General features: G+C 47.3%; 1 protein-coding gene across 2 annotated transcripts in view; it reads right to left on the bottom strand.

Moving 5' to 3' along the window:
* Window positions 1-4,844: 4,844 nt before the first annotated feature.
* The window catches only part of LOC147691817 (calmodulin-1-like), a 57,827-nt gene continuing 43,138 nt past the window's right edge, over window positions 4,845-19,533 (bottom strand). For both annotated transcript variants that reach the window (XM_086938110.1, XM_086938111.1), the window contains one exon: window positions 4,845-6,412. In XM_086938110.1, coding sequence (XP_086794236.1) covers window positions 6,384-6,412 — 29 coding nt within the window. In that variant the 3' untranslated portion in view covers window positions 4,845-6,383. The remainder of the gene's footprint in view (window positions 6,413-19,533) is intronic.

Here is a 19,533-nt window from a genome sequence, read left to right on the forward strand (position 1 = left end):
CTGGCATACGAAAGGACTTTCAGTGCCCGTCAATTAGCAATAACCCAATGGCCTAGAAAGGCGGAGACTCCTAAACGCTGGTCAAAAACGGGTGAACAATTCATCCATCACGCATACAATTCCAAAAAAGCACCTGCCTAAATAGCTCTTTTGAACTACAATTCTACACATGACAAATCGAAAGCTTCCCGAAGCAGACAAATTGTGTTGTCTTTTTTTATAATACTTAGATTAATCCAATCTGTTTTGAAAACACAACATATTGATGCAATTTGAAGAACAGTAATTTCGAGCACATTGGTCCAAAAGTGCGGCGAAATACAGTTGATTCATTCTGGGTAGTGGTAAAGCTTTCGCGGTTAAAGGGTGTCTCAAATCTGTGCCACCGTGTTATTATGCCCCTGGCGGCAACCAAAATCATGGGTTTGCAAAAAAAAAAAAAAAAAAAAAAAAAAAAAAAAAAAAAAATCAGTAGGAGGCACGGGTTTAACAAAAAAAAAATATATATACCCAGTCGGCCGATCTGCGGTCTGAAAGACAAAAGAACCGAAGGGGTGTTCTGAGCCACAGCACCTTTGCCTACTGATCAAACACTGCACCATACAGCAATCCAGGGAGCGTGAGATGTATAGCTCAGCCGCCCCCCTCTCCAGCTCTGCCAATGAACCTCAATCCTGGGCCGTCGTAAAAACACCCCGCTATAATTCACATACTGGGATCTACTGAGCAGGGTCTGTGCACCTCAAACCTAAACTGCGGCTCGTCCTGGGACTCCGGACTTATGGGTGAGGCAGACTGGGCGAGGGGTGGGTGGAGAGAGTCTTCAGTTGCACTTGCTGCGAGAACCACGCCATCTCAATAACTAAAACAAATATACACGCACAAACGCGCCCGGGACTACTGAAAAAGCACTCAGATAGATTACGGTCTCACACGAGGAAGTAACCAGGCTATTAAACTATCCCCCACTTCAACCATACCTACGACCAGGAGAAAGCCCGACTCAAGTCTTCGGACAGTTCTGTGCACCCGTTCACCCTACTTACAACTATCTTTCGCCCTTCTATCTGTTCATCCGTCCATCCCTTCACATCATCCACCTATGCATCCGTTCACCCTTTCACTTATACATCCACCCCTCCAGTCACCCACCCATCAGTTTACCCATGCATCCATCTATGCGTCCTTTCACTTCTCCCCATCTGTCCATTCGTCATCCTTCTACCCACCCAATCCCATTACTCTTCCACCCTTCTACCCTACCTTTCACATGTTCTTCTTCATTTCCTTTCAAATGTTCTTCTTTCTCTCTATCCTTCCTTACCCCCCCCCCCATTCTTTCGCTTAATATCTCCCCCATCTTGCCTCTTACCTTTGTTTTTTCTTACCTTTCCATCTCATGCTCACTTTTCTGCATCCCTCTAGTATTTTCACTATTTTCATTCATTCTCTTAGTCGGTTTTCTTTTCTGTGCATGACAGCACCCACGCCCTCTGTTATGGTGTTCCTCAACGGTGTTATTCATGAGCATTTTGTCAGTAGACATAAGAGGCCCATAAATAACTAATTAAGGTTTAGTAGGGTCCAGTTATATAATCCTTAAAGCCCACTAGCTTCCCTGGTTTAAACTCCTTACGAGGGCAAGGTGGGGGGCACTACGCCACTGGGCTCTTACGTAGCGGTACACAAATATTCAAGCAAACGCAAACCATGGCCTATTTGCCCTTCCACTTCTCGGCCCCTCTAATGGCATCCCCTTTACAGGTGATACACATCCTCCGGGTTGACGGTCTTCTCTCTGTAGCAGCCGTGCTGGAACGTGTATTTAAACACAGGCCACGCTTTTCAACACTGTCCACGTCAATCGGGTCACTTCGTGGCCAACTCCTCTTGACTGCAGCAGTTGCATAGCCAGAGACACGAGGTCTCCCTGGGGTACAACTCAGGGACGGGGGGGGGGGGAAATACAAAGGGACGGGCACAGACCGGGCTTGTTGGGCCGCGGCTGGGTTTAAAAGAGGAAATCTCCGACGGGAGAAACGAACGCAGAGTGTGGTGGGAGAGATCGAGCACGCAGGCATCTGAGGGGCAGAGGTTACTTACTCTCTGATGGACAACAGAGGTTTGGGCGAGAACGTGAGGAGAAGAGGTGGGGGCAGAGGCCTGTGAGAGAGAACGAACACCGAGACCTCGGAGGGGGGAGACACACACGGTAACAATGCAGTAACACAAAACGGTGGTGGCCCTCTGCCGAATGGGGTGCGGGCCGCTGTAACCCACAGCTAGTCACCCATAGGCAATAGACTGAATTACGCCCACCCACCCGCGCAACAGCCCTCTGCAGCACGATTCCAGAAGCATCCCCTTTACAGGTGATACACATCCTCCGGGTTGACGGTCTTCTCTCTGTAGCAGCCGTGCTGGAACGTGTATTTAAACACAGGCCACGCTTTTCAACACTGTCCACGTCAATCGGGTCACTTCGTGGCCAACTCCTCTTGACTGCAGCAGTTGCATAGCCAGAGACACGAGGTCCCCCTGGGGCACAACTCAGGGACGGGGGGGGGGGGGAATACAAAGGGACGGGCACAGACCGGGCTTGTTGGGCCGCGGCTGGGTTTAGAAGAGGAAATCTCCGACGGGAGAAACGAACGCAGAGTGTGGTGGGAGAGATCGAGCACGCAGGCATCTGAGGGGCAGAGGTTACTTACTCTCTGATGGACAACAGAGGTTTGGGCGAGAACGTGAGGAGAAGAGGTGGGGGCAGAGGCCTGTGAGAGAGAACGAACACCGAGACCTCGGAGGGGGGAGACACACACGGTAACAATGCAGTAACACAAAACGGTGGTGGCCCTCTGCCGAATGGGGTGCGGGCCGCTGTAACCCACAGCTAGTCACCCATAGCAGTATTACAAATAAGGAAAAAAAACACTTACCTGTATCTCCCGGGGTTCCCTCCAGGCCACGGGAGCCCCGCGGGCGCCGCCATAGTGCTTGCCGTCTTGCTCTCCTTCTTCCCCGGGCTGCGGGGGGCGGGCACTTCCGGCCGGCCGCGCTAGGATTGGCCGGCCGGCCAGTCACGGGGCAATGCAATCGGGGAGGAGGAGACTGGAGGCCGGCGACGGAGGAGAAGAGACGCAGTAGTGCCGGCAATGCCGGACCAGACACGGGGGCGTTCCCGGCGTCGCGTGACGTCGGCAAAAGCCAAAGAATGTCGGGAACGCCCCCGTGTCTGGTCCGGCATTGACGGACAGGCCCCTCGTCCAATGGCAAGGCTCCGTTTACGGAGCCAGCCAATCAATGACGAGGGCCGAACCAAAGCACCCTACAGTTATCAACAGGATTTCGCCTGCGCGAAAAAGCTGCGCAGAGCGCAGCTTTCGCTAGGCAAAACCTAAAAAGCATCCGTTTGTTGGAGAAGATGCTTAACGGCAACGGAATGAATCTCGTCCCGCCGGCGGCCGAGTTCGCAATGATTGCGAACTCGGCCGCCGGCGGGACGAGATTCATTCCTTTATGAATATCCTACGAGGCACCCTTGTGATTGGACCAGACCCCTTAATGATATGATCACGCATTTGTGGTGTGTCCCCACCCCTGTCCTGATGAAGACCCCACCGCAAGGATAGCAATTCTACCTGCATTTCAGGGGGTCGAAATGTCGACAACTACTCGTAGAACTCCTAAACGCCTTCATTATTTGAATTCTGTGGAGTATGCTGTTATGTTTGAATAATACAGTGAACCCTGTGGTCTAACATTTCTACACACACTGTGTAGCATGTACAAATGCTGTATATTTATTGATTTAATTGTCACTACAAAACTTCCTTCTTTCCTCCACCACTTCCTCACAGGATCACTCCCCTCCCTTTTCCATTTTTATCTGGGGCACTACGCAAACTGTGTTTATGTGTTGAGATAATTCATATATTCATTTTGAACGTTCACATTGTGATTAAAACAATGTGTCCAGATTTGTTTCTTTATTGATTTATTTTTATTGTCTGTCTTGTAAAATTGATCCTTGAGTACTGGGACCCCTTCCTTTCATTACATTGATCACCCAGGTCCCAGGGACACTATTTGGGTACAACCCCCTATCAATACCATACATTCACACCAGTACAGCGATCTGAGCCTAAATCCATGGGTTTTTTGCACTCCACACCACCCCAGTTCAGACATGGCCATATGCAAATCAGCCTTGACCCTGTGCCTCATGGGAACAGTCCAGCCCGAGCTGCCAAGCCATGTCTTTCCTGGACCGGAAACAAGCATCCTAGGACTTGTTTCTGGCTATCAGCAGTCTTCAGCCCGGATAGCTTGACTCCAGTGGTGTGGAGAGCATGGGACTCACGTCTGAGCATACCCATCCCACTCGGGGTGACAAATGCAAAAGCAAGTTTTGCTAGGACATTTAATATCTCCAATGAAACCTTCAATGTAGCAGGAGACAGACTCCATTTTCAATTGTTTTTTTATTGTCTGTCTTGTAAAATTGATCCTTGAGTACTGGGACCCCTTCCTTTCATTGGTGTGAATGTATGACATTGTTCTGCATTCTGTCCATCAACTGTTTTTGCACTAGCAAAACTAAAAGCACTTCTTAAAATGTAATCACTACAACCCCAACACTGAATGGCAGAAGTGTGCTCATCATGCGATACAGAAGTCTATGCCGCACACATATTCTCTCTTCTTTCACACAGATTATACAACATCACTTGAGAGAATCAAACTTAATTTCTAGTGAACATTATACAATACTCATAACACTCAAGCACCAAAGCATCCAGAGACTCAGCACTTTCACACACAAAAAACTGAGCAAGTACACTGGATAGAAATAAAAGTTAAGAGTTTATTGAAAATAAGAGCATAACATCACCATGGAATGGAAGAGAAGTGCCTCAAAGAGGCAAAATTAGACGAAGGGGAGCGGATTGGAAACACATATAAAAGGAGTTTCTTTCGTTTCACATTAAGCATGTTTAAAAAAATTCAGTACACACGAGCCACAATACCAAAAATGCAAACAAGGACATGGAGGCAACGGTAGACATTAGAACACGCAATGGAGTCAATGGGCCAGGGGCTGCTAATCCAGCATTCAGAAGAAAAAGTGGCCTGCTAAAGCCAATCCTTCAATATGCTAGTAGGAGGCACGGCTGCAAGGACAGAAATGTATATAAAAAAGAGGGGGTGGAGTTTGGCAAAGGGTAGGCAAATGTGGTCCTAGGACTGTGCTTGCACAATACGGCAAAATATAAAGTCTGTATTGTATTTTACACAACATAGACAGATGAGATGACTTTGAAATGGCTAGCTTTCCCAAAAATTCGGTGAGGTTTTTAAAGTTTGAAGTTAGGGAAGACCTTGGTTTAGTCTTGTCGCTAGATTTACAGTCTTCCTTTAAAAACATAGCCTTCCCATTAATCACTCTATATTTCAAATCCAGTCATGCGGGGGGGACTAGGCCTACTTTATGTCTGTACACGTGCCATCTAAAGAAAAGATGCCCAAGCTCATAGGATGCAGGTTAAATTTGATGTGAATACTACAGGCAAGACTCTACAATTGCACTACACAGGCTTATATTTGGCTAAGCTGTGGAGCCAGAAAAAGGCCAGAACACCAAATCTGGCTAGAACAAAGTCATACATAATTATTAACCTGTGTGCTCTCTTGGTTGGAGCAATCTGACGAGATAAAGCTCCTGTGGAATGTCAACACTGGCTTGTTCTTAATTATAAATTACACCAGTCGGGGTTTCCATTTTACCTCGACCTTTACATAATTTTGGAAGTAATTCTTATACCAAAGCCATTAACTACTTTAGGCAGAATAAGGAGTCTCCAATTTGGCTGAGACAGAGTCCTTTGCTTCTCAGGAAGCACGTTTCTATTGTGCAAGACTGAACATCAAAGGTTTGACCAGATGTCAATCCAACACATCCTTTAATATGCCCTTCAGTTAGAGAAAGGCAAAGTTCTCAGTTTATCTAGTCAACATTGTCAGGGCAGCAGGGTTAAATGAAGGGCCCTGCCAGCTTTTCTTTCTCTCCCTGCAGCCGTTTCAGAGGGAAAGAGGGAAGGGTTGGAGGGTTAAGGTAGGAGTATTTCACAAGATCACGCTCCCACGAGAAGGTGCAGCTATCGCTACACAGGGCATGCACTGCGCCTATGTCCCAGGGCGCTTGGTAGCATCAGACGCCCACGGCCAGACAAGGGTAGTCGGATCATGCTTGGCAAGAAGGGCGAATGGAGCTAAATCACAGGAGGAGAGTTGGCAACAGGGACGAGGGAGGAAGCAGAGGGCATAGAGCGATGGCAGGTACAGTCCCCATCTTTTGCTCTGCTGCAGCGGAAGGTTCTAGAACTTTACTTCGCAGTCATCATCTGTACAAACTCTGCAAGAAACACAGAAAAATGTTAAAAAGGTCCCCGAAGAAACAGCATTACTACATCTAGCACATTGGTCTTATTTATTGGTACAAAATGTAAACTGATCCCCAGATTCAAAAGGGTGGGGTAGAAGGACATTGGTCAGCCCTTCTCAAGAAATTCATGGCTTAACTAAATTCATCCCTCTAAATTGATGATCTTTTTAAACGCTCAACATAGAAATCAAGTCAGTAACACCTAAATAAGCTAAAATGTGCACACTACAGACAAACAGACCTAAACCTAGACTTAAAATAAAGTGCATATGCACACACGGATCTGTAGATAAATAGACCTCGGCTCAGACTGAAGGAGAAAAGGGAACCAAGGAGAAACAGACCTAATAAAAGAGTGAAGGAGACCCATCTGGAATACAAACTGACCTAAGCTAGGAATTGTAATTATTCAGGCTTAGATGTAGAGAGAAAAGCAAAGGAAAGACTTCAATGGAAGGAGCATCCATAACTACATATTTGAGAGAGCAAAAGCTTGTTCTGAATCATTCATTCTTTTTCCAAGGAAGGACACACCCTTTGGACCCTGAAGGAGACAACATTACATATAGCCATTGAGAAAATGGGGTATAATATATATTGTGGTGTGATTGTGCAACCTCACTGTATAATACTCTTGCAAACCAAATTTCGGGCCCATAGGTTTGTCTTTACATCCTCAGTACAACCCTGGGTTGCTATGGCACTAAGTAGCAAGACTTACCCAGAGGAACAAGTGTAAGCATTTAAACAGCACCAAATCAACTTAAGAAGAAATGGACGACACTCAAGAAATCCGACACCAATTTATAAGAATAGACTGTATTTGTACATATGAATTTAGTCACTAGAACAAAAAAATCCACTGGAAAGTTCCAGAGAAAGAATTTGGAATCAATGATTTAAAGCAATTTCACTCAACCGCGAACAAGCCTTGGCAATTTCAACGAATTGGATACTTAGAAACTTTAAGGAAAACTTAGAGAAGTGTCACTGGTTAGAAGTTCTTGGGGAGAAAATACTTCAGCAGTGAGCTAGCCAAGCGGACCAGCAGGGTCCACCACGGCAGTTACCTTCACAGAAGAAGTCCTTCAGCAGTTCTAGGAATTATCGGTGTTACAATGGATTCCTATGGAATGGTCCTGATGCAAGGGATAAAGGACGCAAAGTTGCTCTAAGGATGCTGTGGATGTGACGTGGTCGACAGGGGCCTTCCTGCAGGGATTCCTGTGAAGATAGTGAAGGAGTCCCGTTTGCAGGGTCGATGGTCCATGAAGTCCTCTCCAGCTGTTTGACGTCCAGTCTTCCGCTGTCGCAAGTCCGCTGTCGCAGACCAATCCAGCCTGAGTCGATAACTCTCCTTAGGAGGGTCACATCAACTCTCCAACAGCACTCCTGGGTTGTGAACTGGGGTGTAACTGTGTGTCACATATTGTTTATTGGTGTTGCACGGCAATGGTATGAAGATTTTATATTACTAACTTGCCACAGCAGGCTTCTTCAGTGTTGTGTCCCTGTGCTGTGAACAGGAGGCCAGTCGGCTGGCACTTAAAGTCTCTTTTCTGGACAGGGCTCTGGAGCCAGCATCTCCCTGAGCAGGACGTGGCAGGCACAGTCCTTCTCTTTGTTAACCACCAGGTGCAGTCGTCAACGGTATAGCCTCTCTTTGTTGGTCCCTATGTGCAGCAGGGTAGTCCATAGTCAATCAAGATCTGTTCTTGGTGCCGGGGATGCCCCATTTACGTTTGCAAAGTGCCCTCAGGGCAGAGGGGCTTGGTAGCCAACGGGCCACTAGGCTCCCTCTTACCTGGTGACCACTTCCTGTGGGGTGTGGCATCTGGCTCTCTCAGGATGCACTATTCTGTCCACTTCCAAGATGGGGAAACCGCTCTCAGTGGTCAGTCCTCCCTACCCCACTCCTGGGCTATATCAGGGCTGCACGCCCCTGGGGAAAGCAGTTTGACAACTGGTTTTCTTTTCCCTTTGTCCTCCCAGTGCTAGCCTATCTACCTCAACAATGGTGCAGCCCACCCCCTGGCATTCCACATCTGCCCTTCAAAGGCGGCTTCAGCTTCGAAACCTGCTTTTCGGGGCTAACTTCTAAGTGGCTTACTGCAGGAGGGAGGGGACACCTCCATAGCCTGAAGTTCCTCATTGTCTCCTTCCTTAGAGTCGTTGTCATGTCTCCCCAGGAGGGAAGAACGCAGTCTCATGGCACAGGCTCCATGTGTGCCAGGACAGGAGCTCTAAAGACAACAAAGTGGCAGCTTTACAAAAGTTGCAAACAGCAACAAGTTATATCAATTTTGACTTGAGATACAAGTAGTGGTTAATGTAATGAGTTGTTTGATACATGGAGTGCTCATTTTGGTTGCACCTTTCAGGAGTTAGCACAGCTGAAGGGTCAGCGTGTAATCCTGTACTCACCAATTGGGTGGCCAAGCATTTCCACAGTAAAACAATTGTTTTGCGTGTTTTACTGTCAGAACATGTAAAGTACATGTCCTGCCTGTCATATGTTGCACCCTGCCTTTAGGGCTCAGTAGGCCTGCCACAGTGGTGACTTGCACACGTGTCCTGGGGAAATGGCGGCTTTGCCATTTTTTTCAATAGCAAAATCGGGCTGGCAGTGCATGATTACTTAACCAGTCTACAGTGGCGGACTGGAGGGACTATTTCTACTTTGGGGAACTCCAGGGTGAAGCAACCAGTGATGCAAGCCCTAGGGTACCCCTCTAACGTACATGTTCTGGGAACCATTTACTAAGGACTAAAAGGTAGGTTAGCCATTTCCAATTGGGCATAGCCAATTCGACATACACTTTAGGGTCAGAGCCCTGGGACTGAGGTCTGGTTAGCAGACCTAAGTGTTCGGAGTTGAAAAACCAGCGGTAGTAGTCAAAAAACATGGGGGCAACCATACAAAGGCATTTTCTTACAGCCATTATACTAGACATGCAACTTCCTCCAGCCACCGCCGTTCACAAACCAGGTTATAGTAAGGTATTATGAACTATGGTAGAAAAACAATAAAAAGCCCTCCTAAACGTTTTCAAAGAGACTGCGGAAGAGATGAGCTATCGACAGGATCCACCACTTTCAGGCAGGCACCATGCTGGAAATACACAACTATAATTCACCACACGTAACTCAGGGTCACTTCTGAAGGCAGGATGCTGCACAGGATTCTTCCATGACTGGGGATCACACAACGGAAATGGTTTTGAAGGGAGGGTTAGCTTGCCCATCTTAGTCACACTCCTGACTGGGCTAGGATGAAGGTAGTATGGGGATTAGATCCTTAGTACTATGAGGACAACAACCAGAGCATGGAAGCCTTGGACACCTAACCTTACGGAAGGTGGTGGCAAGGCTTGTGAGGCTAAAAGGGGAGATGGGAACAGTAGTCTTCGAGAAGGAAAGTCGATATACCTGCCAGGCAATTTCAGATACCTGGATTGCTGAAGGGCCGGGATAAAGTGTTGTATTTATTTTGCAGAATTAGGACAGCTCCAAATGTGGCTTAGGCACTTTGCCTGCTACACGTACACCACTTTTAGAGTCTTTTGCCTGGCGGCTTTGTAGAAGGACCGCAGAATGAAGATACCCATAGAACATGAGCAAACCCCAGGAAAATGCACACCCAGGCAGAACAGTACACACAAAAGGTAAAGGTCAGCTGTCAACCAATGCAGGGACATCACACTAAAAGCTTGGTGATTCTAAACAATGGTTAAACTATAAAAACTCTGCTAATGTCAGTGTCCCAGAAACAATAATTGCAATCACAGGCAAATACAATTACTTGCCATCATAGAGCAGCTGAAAATAGTGGTCAATCATACAAGTGAATTAGTAAAGGTCAGCTTTAAACAGGGCTTTTAACATAGATGGCACACAGGGAAATCTTGGAAGCCTGGGTTATAGCAAAGAGACTGTTTGAAGACGAGACCGCAGCTTTAGTTGGATTCTGGTTGGCCTGCTGTACAATGGAAAGTGAGATGGGCATCCATGTTTAAGGACATAGAATAAATTCCGGAAAAATGTACCATCTTTGACGGTCAATCCAGAGCACAGGAGAGTATTAAATGGCCTGGGCCCTCACAAACTGCAAGGGCATTCTACTGTCTATACATTATGAGGTATTAACAGAAAGTTACTTCCCTGCAAATACCGTTCTCTAGCATTGGTAGGTCTTGAATCATCATATGCTTCTTAAACATTGCCTGGTGTTCAATTTTAGGGTTGCTTATGACTTTGATGAGTATTCCCTGAAAGAAAACTAGGATTACACTTCCTTGTCTTCCAAGTGATACTTATCACTAGTCTCATAAGCACTTAATAGAGTAGAATCACATCCCACAATAAGCGGACATGAAATAGAAACCGCTCTAAAGCAGATACTCTAGTAGGAAAGGCTTCTTTAAAGAAGCTTTTCGGGTGTTTGTTAGAGTCTGAATCTACACAACAGTGTCTAGTAAGGATATGTACAGATCTCCATGGAACAGCTAGACGTATTTCTGAAATGGGAACATTTCTAACAAGAGTTGTAGTTGCAGCCTTTCCCCTTTGCAAATGTGCTCTAGGTCTTCCAGGTAGGGGCTTTTTAGCTCGTTGGTGTGAACGAGGTATGAAGGGAACTACCAATCTAGAGAGGATATGTTCGGATGAAGGAAAGCCAGTTATTACTGGGTCATAATTAATAAAAAGACAAATCTGATTTTCCTTATATCTTTGGTTTTGTCTAGATAGAATTTTAGAACTCTAAACACAGAGTGTAAAGACATTTCAGCTGGAGCCTATGGATTAGGAAAAAAGGTAGGTAGTGAGATGGTTTGATTAAAATGAAATTTTGAAACCACAGTGGGAAGAAAGCTGGGGTGAGTTCTGAGAAAGTGCCCTCTTCTGCATGGTAGCCCTCACTTTTTGCTGCACTGCGGATGTGCTTTGACTGAGTGTGCCCTGGGCTCCTGCCAATCAGGTGCCTCTGGTCTATGTGCTTTCCCTAAACCTGCATTAAAAAAACAATTGGCATCTCTGGCCACAGATCAGTCTCCGGTAAATGGTACCCAGGAGACTGTGACCAGGGAAGACTTGTAAGAGCTGCAGCACTTATTGTGGCGCCCTTAGAGGCCCTGTACCATTACACACAGACACACACACCCTTTTCAGGCTGCGTGTCTTGGTGCAGAACAAAGTGTAGAGTCGACATGGCACACATCCCTGTTTGCCATGCCTACAACCCACAGCCCTGGCATAGATCAGTCACCCCTCTGGCTGGATGCACTATACCAGTGGTGAGGGTACAGGTGCATGAGCCCTTTACCCCTACAGTGTGCACGAGCCCTGTACCCCCTACAGTGTCAAAGTCCATTCTTAGACATTGTAAGTGCAGTGCTGCCATCAAGAGTATATGGTGGTGGGAGTTTGTCATTACGAACTTCACAGCACCATAATGGCTACACTGAAAACCGAGAAGTTTGGTATCAAACTTCTCAGCACAATAAACCCACACTGATGCCAGTGTTGGATTTAATGAAAACTGCACACAGAAGGCATATTAGAGATGCCACCTGAAAAACGACGAACACTTGTGTCTAGGCTGAGTGGCTGCTCGCCAGCAATCACCAGACATGGTTCTCGACCCCTGGGACAAGAGTCTGCTACTCTCGGGGGTCTGAAAAGGTGCACATCCTGGCACTAGGTGCCAAGCCTCCTTCCCCAGGATGGACAGTGTACGCAAAGGGGAAGCTTCAAAGGCTTGCCGCCTTCGTGAGTTTCACCAGGCCACTTGCTGCTTTCAGAACTGGTCCCCACTGTTCTGACCCCCACTTTGGGCAGGAGAACCGGCGCGGAAACGTAGTAAGAGGTGTGCCCACCTCTGCCAACTCCAAACCTCAGGTGGGGGAGGTAAGGTGGAGCACAACTCAGTCCCCACAATCTTGTTGATGGTGGACTCTGACTCAGCCAACCGACCAGGAAAAGGCTTATGCCCCCCTCCCAATGGAGGGTAGCATAATAGGGTGTGCACCCACCCCAGGGAAGGGACCCATTGGTCTCAACCTTTTTACCTACCGCAAACACCCCTAAATCTAGTATTTAGGGCCTCCCCGGAACCTTGCTTCCTCAGACAAGAACCTTCAAGAAGAAAAAGAAGTAGTACCAAGCAGCCATGCCAAAGCTAACAAGAGGAGGACGCCCACTGACTTGGCCCCAGCCCTACCGGCCTGTCCCCACCTTGAACCTGCTTCGGCACGGCTGTTCGGTCCCTCTTCTTCTTGCAGGTTCTGGTCTGTGGAAGCAAGGTTCAGGGGTGCAGGTAGGTAGGTAAAAAGGTTGGGACCAATGGGTCCCTTCCCTAGGGTGAGTACACCTATTATGTCATCCTCCAGTGAGGGGGCATAAGCCTGTCAACAACGCCCCCCCCCCCCTCTCACTTTGGGCGGGAGAACCAGCGGGGAAAAGAGCGGTTTGCCCCCCCCATCTTCAAGATGGCGTGGACAGAGTTGTGGTTCACCTCACCCCCCCTGAGGGGTGAAGTTGGCAGGAGTGGGCAAACCGCTCTTTTCCCCGCTGGTTCTCCCGCCCAAAGTGGGGTTCAGAACCAGTGGGGTACAGTTGCTGAAAGCAGCAAGTGGCCTAGGGAAGCTCACAAATGTGGCAAGCCTTTGATGCTTCCCCATTGTGAACCCTGCCCATCCTGGGGGAGGAGGCGTGGCACCTTGTCCCAGGATGTGCATTGTTTCAGGTCCCAGAGAGCAGCAGGCTCTCGACCCAGGGGTCCAGAAACAGGTCTGGTAGTGGCAGCTGAAAGCAGCCACTCAGCCTGGACACTAGTGGAAGGTCGTTTTTCAGGGGGCATCTCTAAGATGCCCTCTGTGTGCATTTTTCATTAAAACCCACACTGGCATCAGTGTGGGTTTGATGTGCGGAGAAGTTGGATACCAAACTTCTGAGTTTTCAGTGTAGCCATTATGGTGCTGCAGAGTTCGTAATGACGAACTCCCAGCACCATATACTCTTAATGGCAGCACTGCACTTGCAATGTCTAAGAATGGACTTGGACACTGTAGGGGTACAAAGGCTCATGCACCGGTACCCTCACCACTGGTACAGTGCATCCAGCCAGAGGGGTGACAGATTTTTGCCAGGGCAGTGAGTTGTAGGCATGGCACACAGGGATGTGTGCCATGTCTACTTCACTTTGTTTTGCACCAAGACAAGCAGCCTGCAAAGGCAGTGTGAGAGTGTAATGGTACCAGGACACTAAGGGTGGCACAATATGTGCTGCAGCCCTTAGTGGTCTTCCCTAGTCACAGTGCCCTGGGTACCTGTGTGAGAAAGAGGGCACTTTCTCACAGGTAATCACTATTCCCAATATAGGAAACTCAATTTAGTTTAGCGATTTCTAGTGTAAATTGACCCAGCTCATGAATATTAATAAGGTAGGTCGCAATTTAAAACTCATTTGGAATAAACATGACATGGACAGTGGCCTGCTGAGGTCAGCAGACCACCATGTTTGCGATTGCTTTTAAATAAAGCAGTTTACAAAAAAAACTGATTTCCTTAAAGGAAAACAGGATGTGTTTAAAAAGAAAACTTTTGTTTAAATTTTGTTTAAGAAGATGCAGTGGTCCCATGGACTTCCGCCTTCACTGTAATTTTTTTTTACATTCACAAATGGAAACGTGTCTCAAGGGGACTGACCCCTTCCCACTTGCGAATGCATTCCCACTACACTTCGGTAGTCGGTAAATTATTAATGTTTTGCAACGGGAATTCAGTCGCAAAACATTAATACATACCATTTGGAAGGGATGTCCCTCCCAAATAAAGCGGTATTTGGTCACAAACCAAAATTGAGTTTTGGTAACATGCTACCAAATTGCAGTTTGGGTTTGATACATACCAATTATGCTTTTTTACAGTCACAAACAGGGTGATTCTGTGAATCAGCTTGTTTACGACTGGAAAAAAGCTTGATACATTTGGCCCATAGTGTGCTGCTTGAGTTCCACCACTAGAGAGAAAGCTGTATTCTGGACAATTGTAATTAACAAACACCTATAAAGAAAATCCTCAAATAAAGAGTAGTGCAAAAAAATGAAAAATAGACTGCACGAAATAGATTAATTTTGACCATGCATTCTGCCAAAAGCTGTAAAGTAGAGGAGCCTGACATAGTTGGCGGTGGTTGGGAAGATGGTGGAACTTGAACAAAATATTTCAGCTGAAAAATCCTTGGACAATGTTCTTTCGGAGAATCTTTATATGGTCCTGCAACAAGATAGGGGGTGGGTAGTCTGGCAGTTCTTTCAAGGTCCACCAGCTTTGATGCAACCATAGCCAAGTGTTAGTTAGTACACTTGAACAGGCAGGCAAAACTTCTGTTCTTGGGACTTCTTTTCGTAGACTCGGCCAACCATACCAGAAGCATTATGTGAATGCTATCCATCCATAAGGACCTAGCATGTCCAACATCAAGTACAGGTTTTATTAGCAGCTCTCACTGCAACTTAATGGAGCATTTACTTCCACCATTTGCACGCCAGTGTATCTGCTACATCTAAGTTTCTACTTACATTCTTGCTGTCCAAGTCACTTTGACTTAGACTACATTCCAGTGTTTCTGCAAGTGGTAACTTCATGCCATTGTGCCAAGTTTTTATTAACTGCAATGAGTTTCTCCAGTCGTAGGGGTATTCCGTACTTCAGTGGAAGCCAGAAAGGCATATTGCATTCCTACAGTGCCTTCAGCTGGTTGTCCTTAATTTCCCGGTTTCTCAGTCAGACACTGTATTTTCACCCCAAGGAACAGTGTTGTCTTCCAAGATTACTTAATCTCACACAGGTGTGAGAAAGTAGGGTTCTGTTGCACTTTTTGCCTGGCTTTTCCTGAAACTTTGAATGTAGAGGGACCCATGCCTGCTCTACAGGTTCCCAGTACCAGTGTCCTTTCCCTAAAACTGATCCACAACTGGCCCTTCAGGCCCCTTGTAAGTCCCTCGTAAAAGGTACATGGGCACCTAGGGTATTGAGACTGAAAATTGTCTCCTTGGAACCCCTCACCTAGACCATGCAGACTGCACTGCAGCATGCCTGGCGCAGACAAAACAACAAAGTCGACATGGCACACAACCTGTGTGCCATGCCAACTAGCACTGCCCAAGATATAGGTACAAGATATAGGTACAGCTCAGAACACGCTTGGCTGAGGTTTCGGACGCTTCACTCGTCCTGCGGGAGCGGTAATAATTTATCTTGCTTGCCCCTTGATTTATTCTTCCCACCGTGAGCACACTAAACTGTGAATCCAGACGCCTCACCCGTCCGGTTCGAATTACCTTGCAGCGGTAATTCCTTCTCTGCCTACCCCCGGATTAATTCTCCTCCACGCTGGGTAGCGCCAATCCAGCACCCAGGTCAAGCCTGCATCCTGAATTCCATTGAACCCCCCCAGGATCCATCAACTATCTCATTTCCTTGCCAGAGTGCATTGTGTATTCTGTTGCCAGATTCTCACGACCTTCAACCCTGCTGTTTGGATCATTGCAGCATTATCCTTTCAGCACTATTCGTGATTTAGTATCCATTGCCCTGAAGATGACCTGATATTGAACAGGTTGAAACTCTCTTGACTACGCAGCACAAATCGCGGCTTTCATGGGGTCAATTAACTGTCTAAATCATAATACTTGACTTATGTCAATCTGTCTTGTATCATTGACCTAATAACTACATGATTTTACTGTTTTTCCACCGTTCACGCTGTTTTATCACCTTTGTGTCACTGTGCCGTTCACCAACACTAGCACGTTCAGTGAACACTTGGTTGTTATGGTTAATTTAAGTAAAATTGTACTGCAGTACTGATAGGACTACTTACAAATAACACCTTATATTCTATAAAACCTGCTTGTGGTCTCCCTTTCTTTTCCTCCCTCAAGGGATTTATACACTCTTTGTAATTACATTTGCTAAGGACTACTGGTTGAGACACTTGTTTTTTGATATATAGTCCAGTGGGTCTCAACTGGGTTAACGGGTTTACACCTGTGCTTTGTATCCAAGATATAGGTATGTCACCCCTCCAATAGGCTTTACCAGCTGTAAGCCAGGGTGCACTATATCATTGGTGTAGGAACAGAGCAGAGAGGCCCCTGCAATATTAGGGTCTACTCCTTAATATTGTAAGTGCTAGGGAAGCCATAGAGTACATGGGCTGGGAACTCGACAACTCTAGTACCCCAGCACCATGATGGCTCCACTGAAACCAGGAGTGTTTGGTACAAAACGAACTTGTAATCTACACTGATGCTAATGTGAGATTTATTAAACTATGTACTCAGAGGGCACCTCAGAGGTGCACCCCGAAACCCTACCAACCCTGGTGTGAGCACTGGCTGGCTTAACCGCATCGCTGCTCGGTGATTTTTCCCTACGCGGCTTTTTTTCAAAAGCTGCGTTAGATGACGAGCTCAGCTCGTCATCCGCACCCGCCCCCCGTGGCTGATGACGAGCTGAGCTCGTCATCAGCATCGAAGGGGTTAAGGCAGCCTGCCACACGCAGGTAGGTTTCTGGACCCTGGGTGGACAGCTTCTGCCCTCTGGGACCAGAACAATGCACATCCTGGGCGGAGGCGTCACACCTCCTCCCCCAGGATGGGCACGGTGCTTGATAGGGAAGCTTCAAATGCCTGCCGCCTTTGTAATGCAAACCCCAGCTTCTGATGCTAGCAGCAGATGGCAGCCCCCAGTTTACACCGCAATTTGGGCGTAAAAACTTACAATAGGAGGTGTGCCCTCCTCTGCCAACTCCACCCCAAACGTGGCGAGGTGAAGCACATTTTTCAGTCCGAGCCATCTTCAGAATGGAGAGACTAGGTCTATGCCCCCTTCTATAGGAGGGTGGCATAATAGAGGATGTAGTCAACCCAAGTAAGGTGCCCATTGGCTCTACCTGCTACTCCCCTAAAACGTCCCTAAATTTTGAATTTGGGCGGCTCCTCCAGACCTAGAAACTAGATCTGCGACGACCTAAAAAGACAGTAGACATCCCTGCATAGAAGACTGAAGAGGACTGCCTTGGCCTCAGCACTACCGGCCTGTCTCCAGCTTTGACAAGCCTGCAACCTGTCTTGCAGCCAGTAACCTGAAAATCCTGGGAGGGCTGCTGCCTTTGAAAAAATAAGACTCCAATTTCCCGTTGATATCGGACCGGTCTAGAAGAAATCAACTGCAAGTGCTCCAGACCCAGCTGGAACCGCAACTCCTGCCCACTCTGCACCAGACACCAACAGCCCGAGTCGGAGTGGCTCACCTGCTCAGTGAAGTCTCAACAGCAACCCGGACCACAAATCCAGCATTGGTTGATCTCTCTTGACATCCACGATGGCACCTGCAGTGTGACTCCAGAGGCTCACCTGAACCACAACCGGCTCTGGTAAGAAGACAGACTTCGAAAGGCACCCCTTCACCTAAAGCCCCTGGGTCTTGGTGGGCGGAACCAACAGTGCCCGCATAACCCTCTACATCTTTACTTACCTCTTCTGCCATTGGTCTCCCTTGGGCAACACCTGCAGCCTGTTTGTCAAAAGAAGAATCTCCATTGAAAAGCATTGTGCGCTCAATGCCGAAATTGCACCCTGCAGTCTCTGTGCCGCTGGTGGTGTATGCTTGGTGGTGCTTTGTGTCCCCATCCGTGCTGGTCCTAAACCCACAAAGCGTAGCCCCTGTAACCAATTTACCTACCTGCAAGCAGTGTGGTCCTGCGCACCCCCAGTCTCCATTAAAACGGTTTGCGCCAAACTCCGATTTTTACCACAGCACCCAGTCGCACCAGTGCAGCTGGTGTTGTAATTTTGGTACTCACCTGACCTTTGCCTACTGCTAACCTTTGGTCCCTGTTACAAGGTCGAGAGTACAGGGGTAGATAAACAAAGGACTGCAGATTGGTGGGATCCCCAAAATGATTCTTCACCTTATTTTCATTCTCAGCAGAACGAATGGCGCATGTCCCACGAGGAAGAAGAGAACCACGGAGACCTCCCTTACTGTCCCTTTACTGGGGAGTGCTCAACGAAGGAGTAGTTTCTTTTCTGTAACTCCAGTTCTGTAGTAGGGGTATCTCTGTGTATAGTCATAATCTAGTGAATAGTCCCGCCCATGTGCGTGGACCCCGGAGCAATCAAAAATAATCTCTTAAAGTGTCGAAAAAATGCAGAACTGCACAGACACTTAAGAGAGAATTTAAAGACATATAATGCAGCCTACAACAGGCTACACTGTCCAGTACTTCAGCTAGAAATTCCACCGAAAATCCACAAAACAGCAAAGCCTGTCCAGATTTCCCTTGCCTTAGGCAAAAACCCCTCTGGATGATAGAGAGGAAGACATGGACAGACAAGCCCCATAGGCTGCCATTATGTGGCTCAGAATAGGATACTGTGCTTTTAAGAGAACTTTCCAGAACTTCACAGTATCCCAGAATGCCCTGCAGGTCCCTCTTACTTTCAGTTCTTTTTGAAGGCGTAACACGCCAGACATGTAGCATTCCTTACATAAATATCTGTCTCCACCGGGGAGGAGGGCGGGCGCTAATGACTATAACAGAGATACCCCTATTACAGAACTGGAGTTACAGAAAAGAAACTACTCCTTCTGTAGTAGGGGATCTCTGTGTATAGTCATAATCTAGTGAATAGAATGGCAAGCCCATCCCCACACCAAAAGCGGCGGTGGAGAAAAGAAACCAACACCACTATTGTGCGAACAAATTCCGCAGTGAAGCCTGTCCAACCTGAGCATCCGCCCTGGCATCAGTGTTGAGACAGTAATGCTTAGCAAACGTATGAACCGACTTCCAAATGGCAGCCTTGCAAATTTCTGCAGTCGGCACATTACGGATCTAGGCTGTCGTGGCAGCTTTGCCCCTGGTGGAATGAGCCTTAGGCTTACCTCCTAAGGTCTTATTAGCTTTCTGGTAACAGTTGTATGCAGGACACAATCCACCTAGAGATGGATTGCTTAGAGGTCGCAAGACCCGTCCTGACCGATCCATAATTGATAAACAATTGGTCTGACCTACGAAT

Source organism: Lissotriton vulgaris, chromosome 9 (genome assembly GCF_964263255.1).
Source record: "Lissotriton vulgaris chromosome 9, aLisVul1.2, whole genome shotgun sequence".
In the NCBI taxonomy this organism is placed as follows: domain Eukaryota; kingdom Metazoa; phylum Chordata; class Amphibia; order Caudata; family Salamandridae; genus Lissotriton; species Lissotriton vulgaris.